At 46.7% G+C, this 16,072-nt stretch overlaps 1 protein-coding gene across 1 annotated transcript in view; it reads left to right on the top strand.

Moving 5' to 3' along the window:
• Positions 1-16,072, top strand: part of slc27a6 (solute carrier family 27 member 6) — a 30,600-nt gene that overhangs the window by 6,873 nt on the left and 7,655 nt on the right. The window contains exons 3-5 of the mRNA XM_035391325.1: positions 3,877-4,035; positions 7,257-7,381; positions 10,269-10,463. Coding sequence (XP_035247216.1) covers positions 3,877-4,035; positions 7,257-7,381; positions 10,269-10,463 — 479 coding nt within the window. The remainder of the gene's footprint in view (positions 1-3,876; positions 4,036-7,256; positions 7,382-10,268; positions 10,464-16,072) is intronic.

Below are 16,072 nucleotides of genomic sequence, written 5' to 3'. Positions count from 1 at the left end.
CACATATCCATCAGTGTGCACGTGCATCACCTTCCTCACAAATCCATCAGTGGGTAGGTCCATCACCTTCCACACAAATCCACATGCATCTTTACCTTTCATAGGGTTTTTATATGGCTTTATAGGGTTCTCTCAAACATGTCAATGTTAACCATCCTCCAGAGCTGGGCTAAGGAAGTCCCCAGGCTAAGGAAGTTTGCAGGATGAGGAAGTCCCCAGGCTAAGATAGTCACCTGGCTAAGGAAGTCCCCAGGCTAAGAAAGTCGCTAGGCTAAGGAAGTCTCTAGGCTAAGGAAGTTTGCAGCATGAGGAAGTCCCCAGGCTAAGGAAGTTTGCAGGATGAGGAAGTCCCCAGGCTAAGATAGTCCCCAGGCTAAGGAAGTCCCCAGGCTAAGGTCGCAGCTGTCAGGCCAGTGGGGATGCTGGTGTGAAGGCTAGCTCAGGGCTAGGGCTTTCTTTAGCTGGGAGTTAGCCGGGCTTCGCTACATTGCACGGAAGCGCAATCGCCAGTAGCAGCTGCAGAGCAACTGCTTTCATTTAGTGATGTGTGACTCTGGAAACTGGTCCCTGCAGAGTTTCTGATTGGTTCCTTCTTTTCTTTTACAAAAGCAGTGCGGCTATTGAAAGGTGTACGCCTTGCTAGTGCATTACATTACATTACAGGCATTTAGCAGACGCTCTTATCCAGAGCGACTTACACAACTTTTCATTGTATCCATTTATACAGCTGGATATATACTGAAGCAATGCAGGTTAAGTACCTTGCTCAAGGGTACAACGGCAGTGTCCTTACCCGGGATTCGAACCTGCGACCTTTCGGTTACAAGCGCAGTTCCTTACCCACTGTGCCACACGTCCTAGTGCAGAAGCAAGTAAACGGGCCTGTGTACCATAGGGGTGCCACATATACGCACACAGTATGATTGTGTGCGGAAGACTTACGGCTGATTGGCTGCAGCGTGTGTTGAAGCTTCTCTGCGTGGAATTCAGTGATATCTCTCTCCTCCAGATGACTTGCCAGACAGCAGCGAAGGTTGATAAGTGTCTGACCAATAGGGTTGTTGTCAGGCTCTGAAATGGACCAATCAGCAAGAGGCCCAGCCCATTGACTCTCCATGGGCTTGGTGATAAGGGTTTTGAAGCCTGGGAAGTGTAGTTTGTGGGCGCTGCCATGTTGTACAAATTGGAGACTGCGCAGTAGGGGCGTGAACTCAGATCTTCTTGTCAAGACCAAGACCTTGTTGCAGGTCCTTATTTTTGTTGATTTATTTCTTTATATTTAAATTTTTTTTTTAAATGAAAAATGAAACATCTGACAAATTGGGAACACACATTTAACAATAAAAACAGCAATGGTGTTAAATGTAGTCCACTAATCATAACTACATACTTCAAAACTGTTTTTTGTGGGATTTACAAAAGAAAATGGCAGGTTACTGTGTGTGCACTTTAGCCCGCTAATAAGCATACTTGATGTAGGAATAACAAAGACATGCCAAATGTCCTTGTACCTGACCCAAACAAAATCCGTCTTTCCCCGCATGTTTTTAAAAGCTGCATTATCTTTCTCACGTGAATCAGTATCTCCGGTCTGTCTTGATGGAGGGTGGCACTGTGGTGCAGCGAGTAATGACGTCGCCTCACAGTAGTGAAATGCTCATTTTGATCTCCGGGCCGAAGACTTTTTGTCGAGGTGTTTGCATGTCCTCCTCGCGTCCGGGTGGGTTTCCTCCGGGTACTCCGGTTTCCTCCCACAGTCCAAAGACATGCAGGTTAGGCTAACTGGAGAGTCTATGAGTGTGTAGGTGTGAGTGAATGATGTGTGTGCCCTGCAATGGCTTGGTGACCTGTCCAGGGTGTATTCCTGCCTCTTGCCCAATGCATGCTGGGATAGGCTCCTGGTTAGGAAATGTCCTGCATTGTCTGCATACGGTTCTTCTAGTGGTCTAGTGCCCGCACTCTCTAAAACATGCCTGGATACAGGCCATGCCCACATACACATTAGCAGCCTTGTCTATACCGTTTTCTGTGAATTCTGTGGTATTCCCATTGCAGTAATTTATCCTAGGTTAGGGCCTGTATTCATGAAGCATGTCACAATAGGAGTGCTGAATTCTATGGTTTTTTCAGTTATGGTCACTGATCCTAGATTGGTCCCTGTATTCATGAAACATGTCACAGTAGGAGCGCTGAATTCTATGGTTTTTCAGTTACAGTCACTGGTCCTAGATTGGTCCCTGTATTCATGAAACGTCACCATAGGAGTGCTGAATTCTATGGTTTTTTCAGTTATGGTCACTGATCCTAGATTGGTCCCTGTGTTCATGAAGCATGTCACAGTAGTAGGAGTGCTGCTCTCAGATCAGTCTTTTAGCTCGTAAGTGGATAAGATTAGAGTATAGCCAGCGAAAACCTGATCCTAGATCAGCTCTCCTACTCTGTGATGCTTTATGAATACAGGGCCTGTTCATTATCTAGTTAAAACGCACCAATACTGGTATCGCAAGGTTGCCATTGGTGTTACTGAAGTCCATTTACTGGGGCAAAGGTGTTGTTTTCTTTGTTCTCTAGGTTAAATTCCAAAGTGGAGTAACGGCATGCGTGCTCCGTTATCAGAAAGTACACCGTGAGGCCGATAAACTCCGGACAGCACCGCCTCTTCAAACATGTCTGACGATTCAAGCGTATGAATTGCTGAGGTGCAGAGATAATTTCCTTTACGATGGGGCGAGACTGTGGATACTGCTGCAGGTTCAACAGTGCGGTATAGATTTATTGTTTGTATGTATAGGGATATGGGAATTGTGAGGTTGTCACCCAGGGACGGACCTAGCATGGTGCACTGTTTGATGACCGTGGAACCTATGACACAGACTCCAGGTGTTCAGTTCAGTGTAGGCGTGTTGCTACATTGCTTCACGAGTCTGTTTTTCCACGAAGCACGTCAGAAGGACCATACACAAACTTACGGTCTAAAAAAATATCAAGTTTATGCTCTCTGCAGTTAGTATTGCTGCATGTTAGCTATAAAAAATATTTTTATTTTTCAGTTCTGCAGATTATCTTGTTTTTTTTTTTTTACAGCATAGGCCTGTGTGTTTTGTGAGTCAGTTCCCAGAAACACTGGTGCGTTTGGCTTTGAGTTTTCCTTTGGCTGTAGACTACCCTGATCAGGGTCCAGGCCTGTACAGTTTGAACCACCCGTGTTCCAACACTAATGTTTCTGCCATCTATTAACTGTGCATCCATTTCTCACACCTTATTACGTCAATATTTACAATACACATATATGCCAAGATCTGATTAATGGCACTGTGTATGAATGAGTCCTATGGTCTTGTTTTTTTAACTCTGTGAAGAGTAGGTTTTTTTTTTGTCTTTGACACAAGTCAATGTTCTAGAACAGGGGTGGCCAACTCCGGTCCTGGGGAGCCGCAGGGTCTGCGGGTTTTTGTTTTGACCTTAAATACAACAACCACTTACACAAAATAAACCAGGTGAGGTGAGTTAACTATGTAATCAACTGCTTTAATTGATCAATTAAGTGCCGAGTAAAAACAAAAGCCAGCAGACCCTGCGGCTCTCCAGGACCTGGGTTGGCCACCCCTGTTCTAGAACTTCACTGCTTTCAGTCACCAGCAGTGATTGTGACATCAGCATTAGAATGTTCGGTTCAGAATTCAGTTCATAGTATTTGTGATGTCACACCTTTGGGAGTGGTCACCGCGGGGACCACATAACTGGCCGTGTTGTCCCTCAGGGAGGGAGGGGTTCTGTTAACAGGAGTAGCCCTGCTGCCAGGCGCTGTGTGTATCTCCACCCCTAAATGGTGTCTGTGATGTCACTAACGTGTCACTTCCTCCCTCTCTGCCCCAGGGCTCCCCAAGGCAGCGGTGATCACGCACCTGCAGTCGCTGAAGGGCGCTGCCGGGTTCTGGGCTTACGGCGGCACCTCGGAGGACGTGGTGTACATCCCCCTCCCCCTCTACCACAGCGCCGCCTCCCTCATCGGCATCGGGGGCACCATCGAGCTGGGTAATGTAGTCATTTCAGCACTTTGATCATTAGAGGTATCGGAGGTACCATCAAGCTGGGTAATGTAGTCATTTCAGCACTTTGATCACAATGTTCATTACGGGCATCAGAGGCACAGTGGAGCTGGGTAATGTAGTCATTTCCGCACTTAGATCATTAGAGGTATCGGAGGTACCATCAAGCTGGGTAATGTAGTCATTTCAGCACTTTGATCACAATGTTCATTACGGGCATCAGAGGCACAGTGGAGCTGGGTAATGTAGTCATTTCCGCACTTAGATCATTAGAGGTATCGGAGGTACCATCAAGCTGGGTAATGTAGTCATTTCAGCGCTTAGATCATTAGAGGTATCGGAGGTACCATCAAGCTGGGTAATGTAGTCATTTCAGCACTTAGATCATAATGTTCATCGCAGTCAATCACCTGGCAAATGCTCTTATCTGGACCAATGAACAGGAGCATAGAACATCCAAAAGTGCGGCACCACCAAGAAGGCACAGAAAGTCCATTTATACTCAATAAGGAAAATGTTAACCTAACGAACAACGGTTTGTGTTGTAACAAAGGAAGATACGACTAGACGCAGCTATACCTGTAACATTATCCCAAAGAAAGCCCAGAGAAAGAAAGAGAAAAGAGAAAGGATCTCTAAAAGGGGTCAGGGAGCCATTCATTACCAGTAAAGGGTGTAACGAAGTGAATGGGGCTGGGAGGCCTGGAGTGGGTGTATTAATTACACATCCATTTGTAATGTGCCACGACACACCCCTGGGGTTGGGCAGAAGAGTCGGACACAGGGAGTTGTGGAAAAAATCTGGCTTCCACCAGCGTTTATTGGCTAGTCAGCGAGAGAGTTTACTAGTGAGGTTGTTGGTCTCCTGGGGAAAAAAAAAAAATAATTTTGGAGGCAGATTCTCAGAAATGGGGGTATGTTAGCTGAGCTGGAATTCGGTGAATGGTGGAAGTGGGAACATCGACAAAACAATATCAGTAACGTTGCGAGGACATTTTGTGTTTGCTGGGACACTCCCAGTTAATGGCCTGGGATCGATGTTTATGACGGGAACGCTGGTCTATAGTCCGCTTTCCGCTCTTGCCAAAATCGCCGAAGTTTCATCGCCAGAGGCACGTAACCTTTGGGAGTCCACCTCTCATTGCGGATGGAGTCGTGCTCTTCATCATTTCAGCAGTTTGTGATTCAACAGCTTGTGTGCATGAGAAGGATTTTAAAAAGCACTAGCGAAGCGCAGGGCGCATGAAAATAGTGATTAATTCTGACGTCGGGTAAATTGGCTTTGAAATTGGCCTTTTGTTCTTTTTTTGTTATTTCGCATTGAGATAAGTCTGATAATAGAAAAATCCATAATAAGGTCCCTCCCGCTTGTCATAAATTCTGGTTTTCAATGGCTGTTCCCGCCTCCCCCCACACCTGCCTGTAATTCAGTCACTTCTGAACAAAAGACTCAGCTGATTATCTGCTCAGAATAGCCTAATTATTTTCACTCAGTCATGGTCTTCAAAGCAGACAACACACTCGAGTCTCGAACGGGCAGCTCATTAATTAAGGATCTCGTGCCCCCTCAGCTAGACCTGACAATTTGTTTTGAAATTAAAGCCTCTATTTTCCACATTGTACGTGGTATGCTTTTCTTGTCAAGTACAATACATTAAGCTTGCATTAAATGGATTGTCTCTGGAAAGGTATGATTTTTAAAATAAACAACAATTAATTGGAACAATTACGGTAATGAGATGTTTTTGTATCACTTGTCTAACGTTTATTTAAAAAAAGAACTGCTTTGAATAGCACTGAAATAGCTTGTTTATACTCCCAGCACATCACAAACCTCCATTGTCATTTTAGTACAGACAGGTGTGTGCTCTCCTCTGCAGAAACTGACTTTACCCATTACATCTTATCACGCCTTTGTATAAAAGGCAGGCTAGCACAGACATGAGTCTGAGGAGGACACGTGCAGCTGAACAGACAAACCCATTGCTGACTGAAACTCTCCCATCCCTGGGTGAATGTAGATCAGAGGTGGGCGAGGAGAGCCGTACCCATTTCTGGTTTTCATACAAACTTCTGGCTTTAATTACTTAATTATTCCTAAAATGTACGTCATCCGACATTTTAGCTCTTGATAAGCACACGAATGACAGCCCCGAAGACTGTTCTTGTTTCCCCATGTGAAACATTTTAATGCGATCTAGTCTCTGAGTGAGCCAGTGTTGGTGTGTACAGTACTGCCAGTTGGCTCACTTAGCCTGGGTAATTGGTGGAAACAGAAACCTGCACACACACACAGCACCGGCCCTCCAGGCCCAGAATCGCACCCCATCCTTGACCCAGGGGTGTGCTGCCCAGAGGGGATGCCAGTCACAGTTGGCACTGGCGCATGCCCGGATTTAATGCCAGTCTGTGGGGCCCATTCATGCCCTAGAACACGGCTACTGTTCCCCGCTCTGAATAAGACTGACTGCCAAATGATTCTTACGTAACCGTGGCTTAACCGGATGAGCCACCCAGCAGTAGGTTTTCAGTAAACTTTATTTAGTTGACACTTCAAAGTCTTCTCCCGTTACCTACGGTCCTCGTAACCTTTCATTTCTGATGACGCAGTCTCTACTCTACTAGGCCATGTGTGCCTCTTTATCCTTTTTTTTTCCTAATAATTAACTTGTTGGGTTGCGTAAAAAAGTTTTATTGACCCTGAGTGTTTGTACACCGGTGCGTTTACACATGGCTTGCTTTGGCAACATGCTGAACGCTCCGGTTCGAATCAGTACTGTGCCTTTATTTGTTTGCTTGTACCTCGGACGAACTTGGGGCCGCATTACCTAATGACCCCCTCGCTGAGGCCCTGTTAATGTGGGTGGGCTCAAGCGGGCCTTTGCGTGGAATTCCGCGCGCAGCTTGGCCCGCCGTGCACAATTCCGGAATCTTCCGCACGGACACGGGGGGGGGGGGGGGGTGGGGGGGGGGGGGGGGGAAGGGGGTCTTTGTGGTGCGTCTCGAGCATTCATCGGCGAGCTCGCTCTCTTTGCACGGAGAGCTCGCTCGACCCGGCAACCCCGAGGACGGAGGAAAAAAAAAAACGTCATCCCCTAGGGGGGGTGTCGATTTGGCGAGCCTCGGAACATTCGGAAAACGAGCGTTGGACTCGGCGTTCCGTTCCGCTCCGTTCCGTGTCGTGACGCTTCCTTCCCGGTCCCGCAGGTGCCACCTGCGTGCTGAAGAAGAAGTTCTCGGCCTCGCAGTTCTGGGTCGACTGCAAGAAGTACGACGTGACCATTTTCCAGTACATCGGAGAGCTCTGCCGCTACCTCTGCAACCAGCCCCAGGTACGCTACGGCCCGGCCCAGCCTGCACCCCCCCCGCAGGGTTACAAACCTGTGTGACAACCTGCAATTGAAACAGTCCACCCTCCAGGTGCTCGGTCCAAAAAGGCGTTCCTAAAATTCTTCAGTGCATTTTAGTCGAAGAAAACACGGGTGATGTTGCTGTTTGGGGCAACCCTTCCAGTTTTTTCTAGAACACAGTGAATAAGAAAGCTTTCATGGTGCATACTGCACCTTTTGGCTCTGAGTGGTTGGTTTCGGTAGATAATTTAGGTAATTTATACAAGAAGAAAAAAATGACTGACGAGTGCTTAGAATGACCCTATACCCTATCACTGGAAAATTAATTGTCAGTCAACAGCAGTCATTTAATAATTAAATGATCATTAGATTATTTACAAAATGGATAAATGTGCAGCTGAGAATTTCTGTGTCATTCATTCATTCATTCAAATGGAGCATTTAACAGTCCTTCTAGAGCTGGGTGATATGGCCAAAACATAACAGAACACAATGATGAGAACAAGCCGTTCAGCCGAACAATGCTCACCATTTTTCTGACTAAACGCTGTCTGCTGCTCTGATTACCTACAGACTGGATGGTAGTAGAGACAGAGTTTCTGCCTCTACTGTGTGACCAGGCAGGCTATTCCACACAGTGACTACCCTCTGCGTGAAAAAATATTTCCTGATGTCTGTGTGGAATTTGCCTTTGTGTCGATTTCCATTTCTGTCCCCTCGTTCTACTGACGGAACTCTACACGAAGAATCACTTAATCCTTTTTTGTAAATTTAAAAAGCCGCGTAGTATACTGTTACTTCACGAAGTATACTGGTGTAAAAAAAAAAAAAAAAATTTTTTAAATGGCATACCACCCAGCCCTGACCTCATCCAGTGGACTCAGAGATGTGTGTTGATCCAAGCTGGCATCCTAAGGGAGGGCCTTTAATCTCCTGACGGGGGCTTATCTGAGCACAGTGTGCCCGCGTGCAGATAGCCTTCCAAGGCTCTTCAGGCCCGGACAGCCTCTGAAGTGGCGGAATTGTGAAAACATTCCGCTGAATTGTGTCTAATTTCCATGGCCGGGACACAAGAGGAGCTTTTGTTGGAGTGTCCCAGGTTCCCACTGTCGGCCAACCAAACCCCCCCCCCCCCCCCCCCCCCCCCCCCCGCCCCACACACACACACGCACACACACACCGAATCGGAGCAGAACCATTCCCTGGCCCATGCTGGACCAGTGCACAGCCTCAAAGCTGTCTTTGTCCCCCCCCCCCACCAGCACCCTGCTGACCGCTCAGAAGTGCAAGTAAGAATCAAATTAGGGACATTCTGGAAAGTACATCCTGCCAATGGGAAGCACCAACAGGAAGTGTTACTGTTGTATTTTGGATAGTGGCTGAAGGTATTTGTATCAGAACTAGGATGATATTATTATTATTATTATTTTCCCTTTCAGAAATGAGGGGAAGTCTTTAAAATGTATTATCAAGGCTTTTTAACAGTTTTTTTAATGGGACACATACAAACTTTTCTTCTTTCATGTATTGCAGTGTATTCAGTTTCTGTAAAGGATTATTACTATTATTATTATGGAAATACTTGAGATGACCGCCAGGATGATATGATTCAATAAATAAAAATGTATAGCTGTTACCATTTTGAGGTACAGCGTAGCTAATCACGAGTAACAAATTCTGATTGCTCCTGCGAAAGACAGGATAATGCATAACCGCAGTTTCCTAAGTTCTGCGGTGACTCGCCGTCAAGCCCTGATGATTGCAGTATCGCGGAGAGCAACCCCGCCCCCCTCCTTCCCCGTGGTCTGATGTTTCCGTGGCCTGACGTGCCTGCTGTTCTGCCCGCGCTAACAGTGGAGCAGTGTTAGTTGCCGCAGTGAATACAGATGATGTGAAAAGAATGGGAGTACAGTGAAACGGTCGTCAGGCGCGCATTGTGTGCCGCGCGTAGCCCGTGGACTGACTGTGGCTGCCTTTGTACGCCCCCGCGCTTCTCCAACGTCCCGCGCATTATCAGTCTGGCGCGTTCGCTTTTCAAGCCAAACAAGAAAAACCCGGTTTAGTTCGCCCGTCCGAGATTCCGCGTGTGCGATTCTCCGCGCGTGCGCGAGTGTCTGTTGCTTGCGTCCGTTTTTTAAATAGTAACGGTTGAACACGCCCTACTCAAACAAGTGGAAAAACTGCTCAAGAAATACATTTTCCATTTCAGCTTAAAATGTAATTCTGAACTGGAGGTGTTTGATTGTTATATATTCTTGGTGTATTACTAATATTTCCTTATATTCTGTTGTCATGCTGACACCATGAAGGTGTGGTCCCAAGTCCAACATGATTGTGGTTGGGTCTGTCTAATTTACTTCTAACTACACATTGATGTTGAATATTTCCAGCCTGTTTAGTTCTCTCATGTGAAATCTGCAGACCGATCATCGCATTTCCTGTTATGTGTGGAAAGCGAATATCACCAGACCAAATTTGATTAAAGATTTGCATTTGAGATTACTTTAGGATGAACTGTTTTGGGATTTCATGAAGACTTGTGCTCTTAATTGTTGAATTGGGCCAGTCGCTTATTTGAATTGACGTTTTGATAAAGTCACAGGCTGCAGACTTCTCCTGCACCCTTGGTGAGGACGTTTCACCGTGCTGTCATACAGGGAGTTCACCAGCAATCTGTACAGCTGTGTACATAATTAAGACACACAAGTGAAGTGGAAGAAAAGCCAGCCTACAGATTGGGCCTCAGTGGACAGAGAGTTGTGCCCTCCAAATTTTCAGTGAGTTTCACAGCCCCTGCAGGTTACTACCCATGATGCTCTGTTTTTTATGTATATTTTTTTCGGTTGGGGGGGGGGCGATGGTGTCCCAGGTGGAAGGCGAGAAGGAGCACAAGGTGCACATGGGCGTGGGGAACGGGCTCCGGCAGGACGTCTGGCGGGAGTTCCACCGGCGTTTCGGCGAGATCCGCATGTGCGAGCTGTACGGCTCCACCGAGGGGAACCTCTGCTTCATGAACCACGTGGGCAAGATCGGCTCCGTCGGCCGCTCCAACTTCTTCTACAAGGTGAGTCCCGCCAGGGCGAGGTCCTTCCCCAATCCCGTCCGACCCCCGGATTGGCCGGTTCCCCAATCCCCTTAGACCCCCGGATTGGCTGGTTCCCCAATCCCCTTAGACCCCCGGATTGGCCGTTCCCCAATCCCCTTAGACCCCCGGATTGGTCGTTCCCCAATCCCCCTAGACCCCCGGATTGGTCGTTCCCCAATCCCCCTAGACCCCCGGATTGGTCGTTCCCCAATCCCATCAGACCTCAGGATTGGCTGGTTCCCCAATCCCATCAAACCTCAGGATTGGCTGGTTTCCGAATCCCGTCAAACCCCAGGATTGGCTGTTTGCCCAGTCCCATCAGACCCCAGGATTGCCTGCCCCCCCCACAGCCTTCATGAGCCTCGTTCTTACAGAGGGTGCGTGGGGTTGGCCATCGCAAGACCCAAAAAAGAAATGCTGGCTTGATTTTCTGCTAAATGTTTTGCAATCATTTCAGACGATCTTCCACACACCTCAGCATTTCTCTGTAGTTCAGGCTTGATTGCAAACATTTATGCTGAGATGCTTAAACAATGTTTGAGAAGGAGAGACAAAGTGAGTTCATACATAAAGTGGGCATTAACAATATCAGCAATCTCAAGTGTTTCATTGGGAAAAATGTAATTATAATAATTCTGGAAAGACTGATTTTATTTTGTTGAGTAGACCACTTGGAAAGGAAAACCATAGATTGTGTATGATGACAATCACACTTTATCAGGACATTCTGTTGGTAACAATGAATGTAATCAAAATGTTGTGCTGGTAATTCTTATTGGCTGCGGCTTATGTTGTGCTAGTCATTCTTATTGGTTGTGTCTTATTGGTTGTGTCTTATGCTGGTAATTCTTATTGGCTGTGGCTTATGTAGTGCTGGTAATTCTTATTGGCTGTGGCTTATATTTTTACCTGTCATGGACTCCCAGAATGTGGATGTACAGGTTCTCCTCTGATTGTTAGTGTTTGCTGCCCAATTCAGTGATCCTTCAGTTGCTCATGTAGTACTACACAAACTATGACACCCAACTAAGGGTAAAAATGGTACCTGTCGAACTCGTCCAGCCAGAAATGTAACTCTTGACTTACGAGACGTATGATTTTTTGGCAGAGTTGGCTACGTTAGTCGTTAGCTAATCTGGGTGACTGCGTGCGGGTTTAGGGTTTTGTCCTTAATTAATTTGTCCTGTAAAGGAACAACAGGGCAGGAACTGGTTGTTTCTGTTTGTATGGCACGCGGTGCGTTTTGTGTCAGAAGGAGCGGGTCAGTCTGCTCCAGACAAGCTTGCCCAATGAAACGTGCTCCTGATTGTGAAAGCTTCGCTAGTGCAGACGATGAGGGACAGAAGCTGCAGAGACTCTGCTCTATGCACTTTGACAGAAAGTAAAAATACTGCCAGTGCAGCTACAGAACACACACACACACACACACACACACACACACACACACATACACACACATACATACATACACACATGCACACACATATACACACACACACACATACACACTCGCACGCACACACATACACACACGCTCACACACGCATACATGCATACACACACACACTCCCACACTCATACACACACACACACACATACACACACGCACACACACACATACGTACATACACACACGCACACACATACACACACACACATACATACACGCACGCACATGCATGCACACACATACACATATGCACACACACACACTCACACACACACACCCACACTCATATACACACACTAACATGCACATGATACTGTAAACTCAACCCCCTCAACACTTTTTTTTTTTTTTTTTTTTTCTCACTGTCTCTGACTGACGGTACTCTCGAGGATAGAGGTGTGACTCCGCCCCCTCTCACAGTCCACCACGGCAGCTCTTATCCTGTGCACTTCTTCAATAGAATAAGCAGCGGAAAAAACAGCGGATAAACCTCTTAACTCCGCCAAAATTAGCTCTGACCGCCCGCACTGGAGTCCCCTGGCCTCCAGAGGAGGTTTAAAATAGAAACTCTTTATTTAAAAATAAACAAGGTTACACAAAATATTTTGATGGGCCTGGGTTAATGGGCTTTCCCAGTTTAAACCCCAGAAGGTTGGCGCGGGGGGCGGGGGGCAGGGGGCTGGGCTGTCAGGGCAACAGTTGTGCATGAATCGGACTACAGGGACATGTAACTCGGGACTACAAATCCCAGATGGCCTGCTGCCTTTGCACACCTGAGCAAGGTACGGAAGCTGAATTGCTTCAGTAAATATCCAGCTATAAACCAAGCGGCCAAAACCGGGATGCGTTTTTGAAGCTCACTTCTTTCTCTTGTTGAGAGACGTTGCTCACTAGCGCCAGTGTGGTTGGCTCCAGTATAGCTGTTTCAGCCGCCCGTTTTAATGTAAGTCAGTGGCAACAATATGGTCAAAAAACAATACCGGGAATATGTCTATAAGTCCATAATAAGTCTATTGCTCGACTGCACTGGTCACACCTCAGATATTAACACAACACATTGTATTGTTTACATGCCTAAAAGCAAATGTTCATTTATGAATGCTGAACTTTCATTTTCAATTTTTGTCATTTTTATAGTTCAGGCATTTTGCTGTGGTGCGCCCAGTGCAGTCGAGGAATAGACTTATTTTGCATGTCACACATTTTGCCAAACCACTGCTTTGCTGGGCATAGTGCTGGGAGCATTTTACTCAAAAAGGGTTGGATGAGTTTTATAAACTGAGTTGCATGACTTCGTTTCCATGAAGATGGCACCTTGGTAAAAAATTTGGCAGGTTGTGTTGACCGGTTCACAAGCCTTTTATATAAATATGCAAAGACTTTCAGACTTGTGTGCTCTGATTCAAAGGCCTAAATTGTGAAGGAAACTGTATCCTGCTCACTTCATTCCTCGATTGATCACCACAAATTTATCAAACGAGTCCTCCTGAATGCATGCGGTTAAAGCGAAGGTGTGCTTCGTTCTCATTGGACAAGATTTCTCACTTTTATTGGCTAGCTGGGTGGAGGAAAATGCATGTGGTGACGGCAAAATTGAAACCTTGTATGAAACCTTGTATGCAAACATGCCGTACCCAAACAGCAACTTTATTTTCCAGGCTTGTGTGGGCTGTGCCCCCAGACTGTAGTCATATCAACATGGACTCAAATTCCTCCTGTTTCTACTCACACAGACTCAACTCAACGCTCGTAAGTTAGGAATGAACCACTCTGAGGTGTGAAAGGGGAGCTGCCTCCGCAGAGCGCTTTAAAACCCCTCAACACACTCCTCAGAGTGGATTATTCCACTTACACCATGGTCATTTGGGATAGATTTAAATACAAGGCACGGGGCGTTAATATTTTGGGGCAATTCGCCCTCAAAATATACTGACTGCTTATAGAGTTGTTTACTGGGCTTGCTAGGGTCTCAGCATGTTGCTATGGTTACACGGGTTGGTGAGCTAGCCAGGCAGCGTATGAATTTAAGATGGAAATCCGTCCCTGGTTTTCTTTACTGCCAGATAAATAACTAAGCAATTGGTGCTACTGATTGGTCCATCTGTCTTTACAGCAGTATATTCGGCTGTATACATTGATACTAAGTAAAAATGTAAAAAGTTGTGTAAGTCACTCTGGATAAGAGCGTCTACTAGATGCCTGTAATGTAATGTAATTCACACCTGACTCCCAGGTAAAGGGAGGGGGTGGCGGTGGAAAACCAGCTGTTTCTCAGCCCTGGATGACTGTGATTTGAGTAACAGGGGCATAAGGAAATCCAGCTCCTCCAACTGTCAGCTTGGCCCCGCCCCTTCCCCCTGCCACTCAAACCCCGCCTCCTCATCCTCTCCGCCTCCAGCATTGTTAACATGTCACTGGCGTCTGGGATCAGTTCCACTTCTTTCCCTAAGTGCTGCTGTCACTCCCATTCTGAGCGAAGCTGGATCGGCGGCCACTTCTCTGACCAATAACAGCCCTGTCTCTGATTTTCCTTTTCTCGCTGTGGTTTGGGGGAGAGCAGTGGCCTCCACACCCCCGTCTCTGGCTGTGGTTCGGCAGGGAGCAGTGGCCTCCACTAGACCGTTACTTGTGTAGGAGTAGAAAATCCCATAATACATCAGTTTAGACATAAATAAATAAGAAATAATCTGAGGGGTGTGAAGTTTGTGGAAGCACTGCAGCTGAACAGCTTTAGATTCCAGAACTTGTGGGTGTTGGAAAGGGGAAAAAAATGAAGTATGTTATCCAAGTCCCCTGAGTTAGTGGGTGTGGTTTCCTGCATGTCATCCACATTAGCATCGTCTGTGCTCTTAATTTAAGATGTCTCCCTATCTGTGGTGACTTTGTGAAGGTCTTGGATTTTAAAATATATTATTCGGATGCCTTTTTACTTTTCACCAGAAGTGTTGGTCATGGATTAATTTCCTTAATAGAACTCTTAAATTTAATCTGTAATAACAGTAGTGCATTTTAGGAACCTCTAAATGTAATTTCTGTAATTTTATTTCTCAATGTAATTTATGCTAATTGTTTATTTAATTTCCTGCATGCTGGCTACTTCAAGTTCCCCCCTGGAAAAAGTAATGTTATTCCCTCCTCTCCTCTTAAGTTTTCTAGGAAGATGTACGTCTGACACTTGTGGAAGCGGCTGCTTCTCAGGTTGAGATTAGTTTCCAGTCTGTTGGGAGATTTATGAAGGCTCCAGAAGTGACCGGCTTGCGCAGCCCCCAGAGCTGAGAGAAACAGGCCGCTTGTTCTTTGTGAGTTTCTGGGCAGCGGCAGCAGCGGTGTGTTTGTGCAAGCGTACCATGAGCCCCAGAGTACCGCCAGGCCAGCGAAGAGCTCGCCTTTCTCAGGAGAAGCCCTGAAATCGACCAGATTTCTCCTCTCCTCTCTGTGGTCTGACAGTTCAGAGCTTCTATCAGCTTCTGCTTCTTCGCGGACGCGACGGCCGTCCGTAAAGAGAAGCGACAGACGTGTGACGTACAGGGAATACGATGAGAAACGCTGGCTGCTCGAGCCTTTGCTGTGGCCTGGATACTCCACCCCTGTCCCCATTATTATGAGCTGCGTGATAGTCATATGGTGAAAAAAATATATAATCTGGCCTATCATGTTTTAAACATGCACTGCGTCTGTGTAAACTTCCCTGCTTTTGGAATGCTGGGATTCTCCCAAAAGGAACCATTCTCTCCTGGAAATGAAGACCATGGGTGCAGCGCTGTATTTGCTCCCCAGTGCAACAGTGTATCCCACAAAACAGTACCCACTAAACGATGCACCAGTTAAGTCAAAGGGATTGGCATTAGCTGGTATCGAACGCATGCTGACCTCGCCACGCTACGCTTTGTGGCCCCAGGATGCTCTCTGTCTCTGGCCACTCTAATCCAGAGCGAGATTAGCGAGATTAGCAGGATTTAGGGTGGGCTTCCCGCTGAACAGAGGCCATCGGACGCAGAAGGGTCCTCTCTGGAGGGGCAGATTTATGTCACTTTTCCCCCTAAGACCGTTTGATTTGTCCGCCGCGATTAGCTTAGCAGCCGTTGCTGGGCACAGGGTTAGGCTCTTGTTGTGCGACACACGCAGTCTGCTTCAGCCT

Source organism: Anguilla anguilla, chromosome 14 (genome assembly GCF_013347855.1).
Source record: "Anguilla anguilla isolate fAngAng1 chromosome 14, fAngAng1.pri, whole genome shotgun sequence".
In the NCBI taxonomy this organism is placed as follows: domain Eukaryota; kingdom Metazoa; phylum Chordata; class Actinopteri; order Anguilliformes; family Anguillidae; genus Anguilla; species Anguilla anguilla.
Note: the sequence above shows the minus strand (reverse complement) of the source record. Positions and strands in the feature narration are given on the sequence as shown.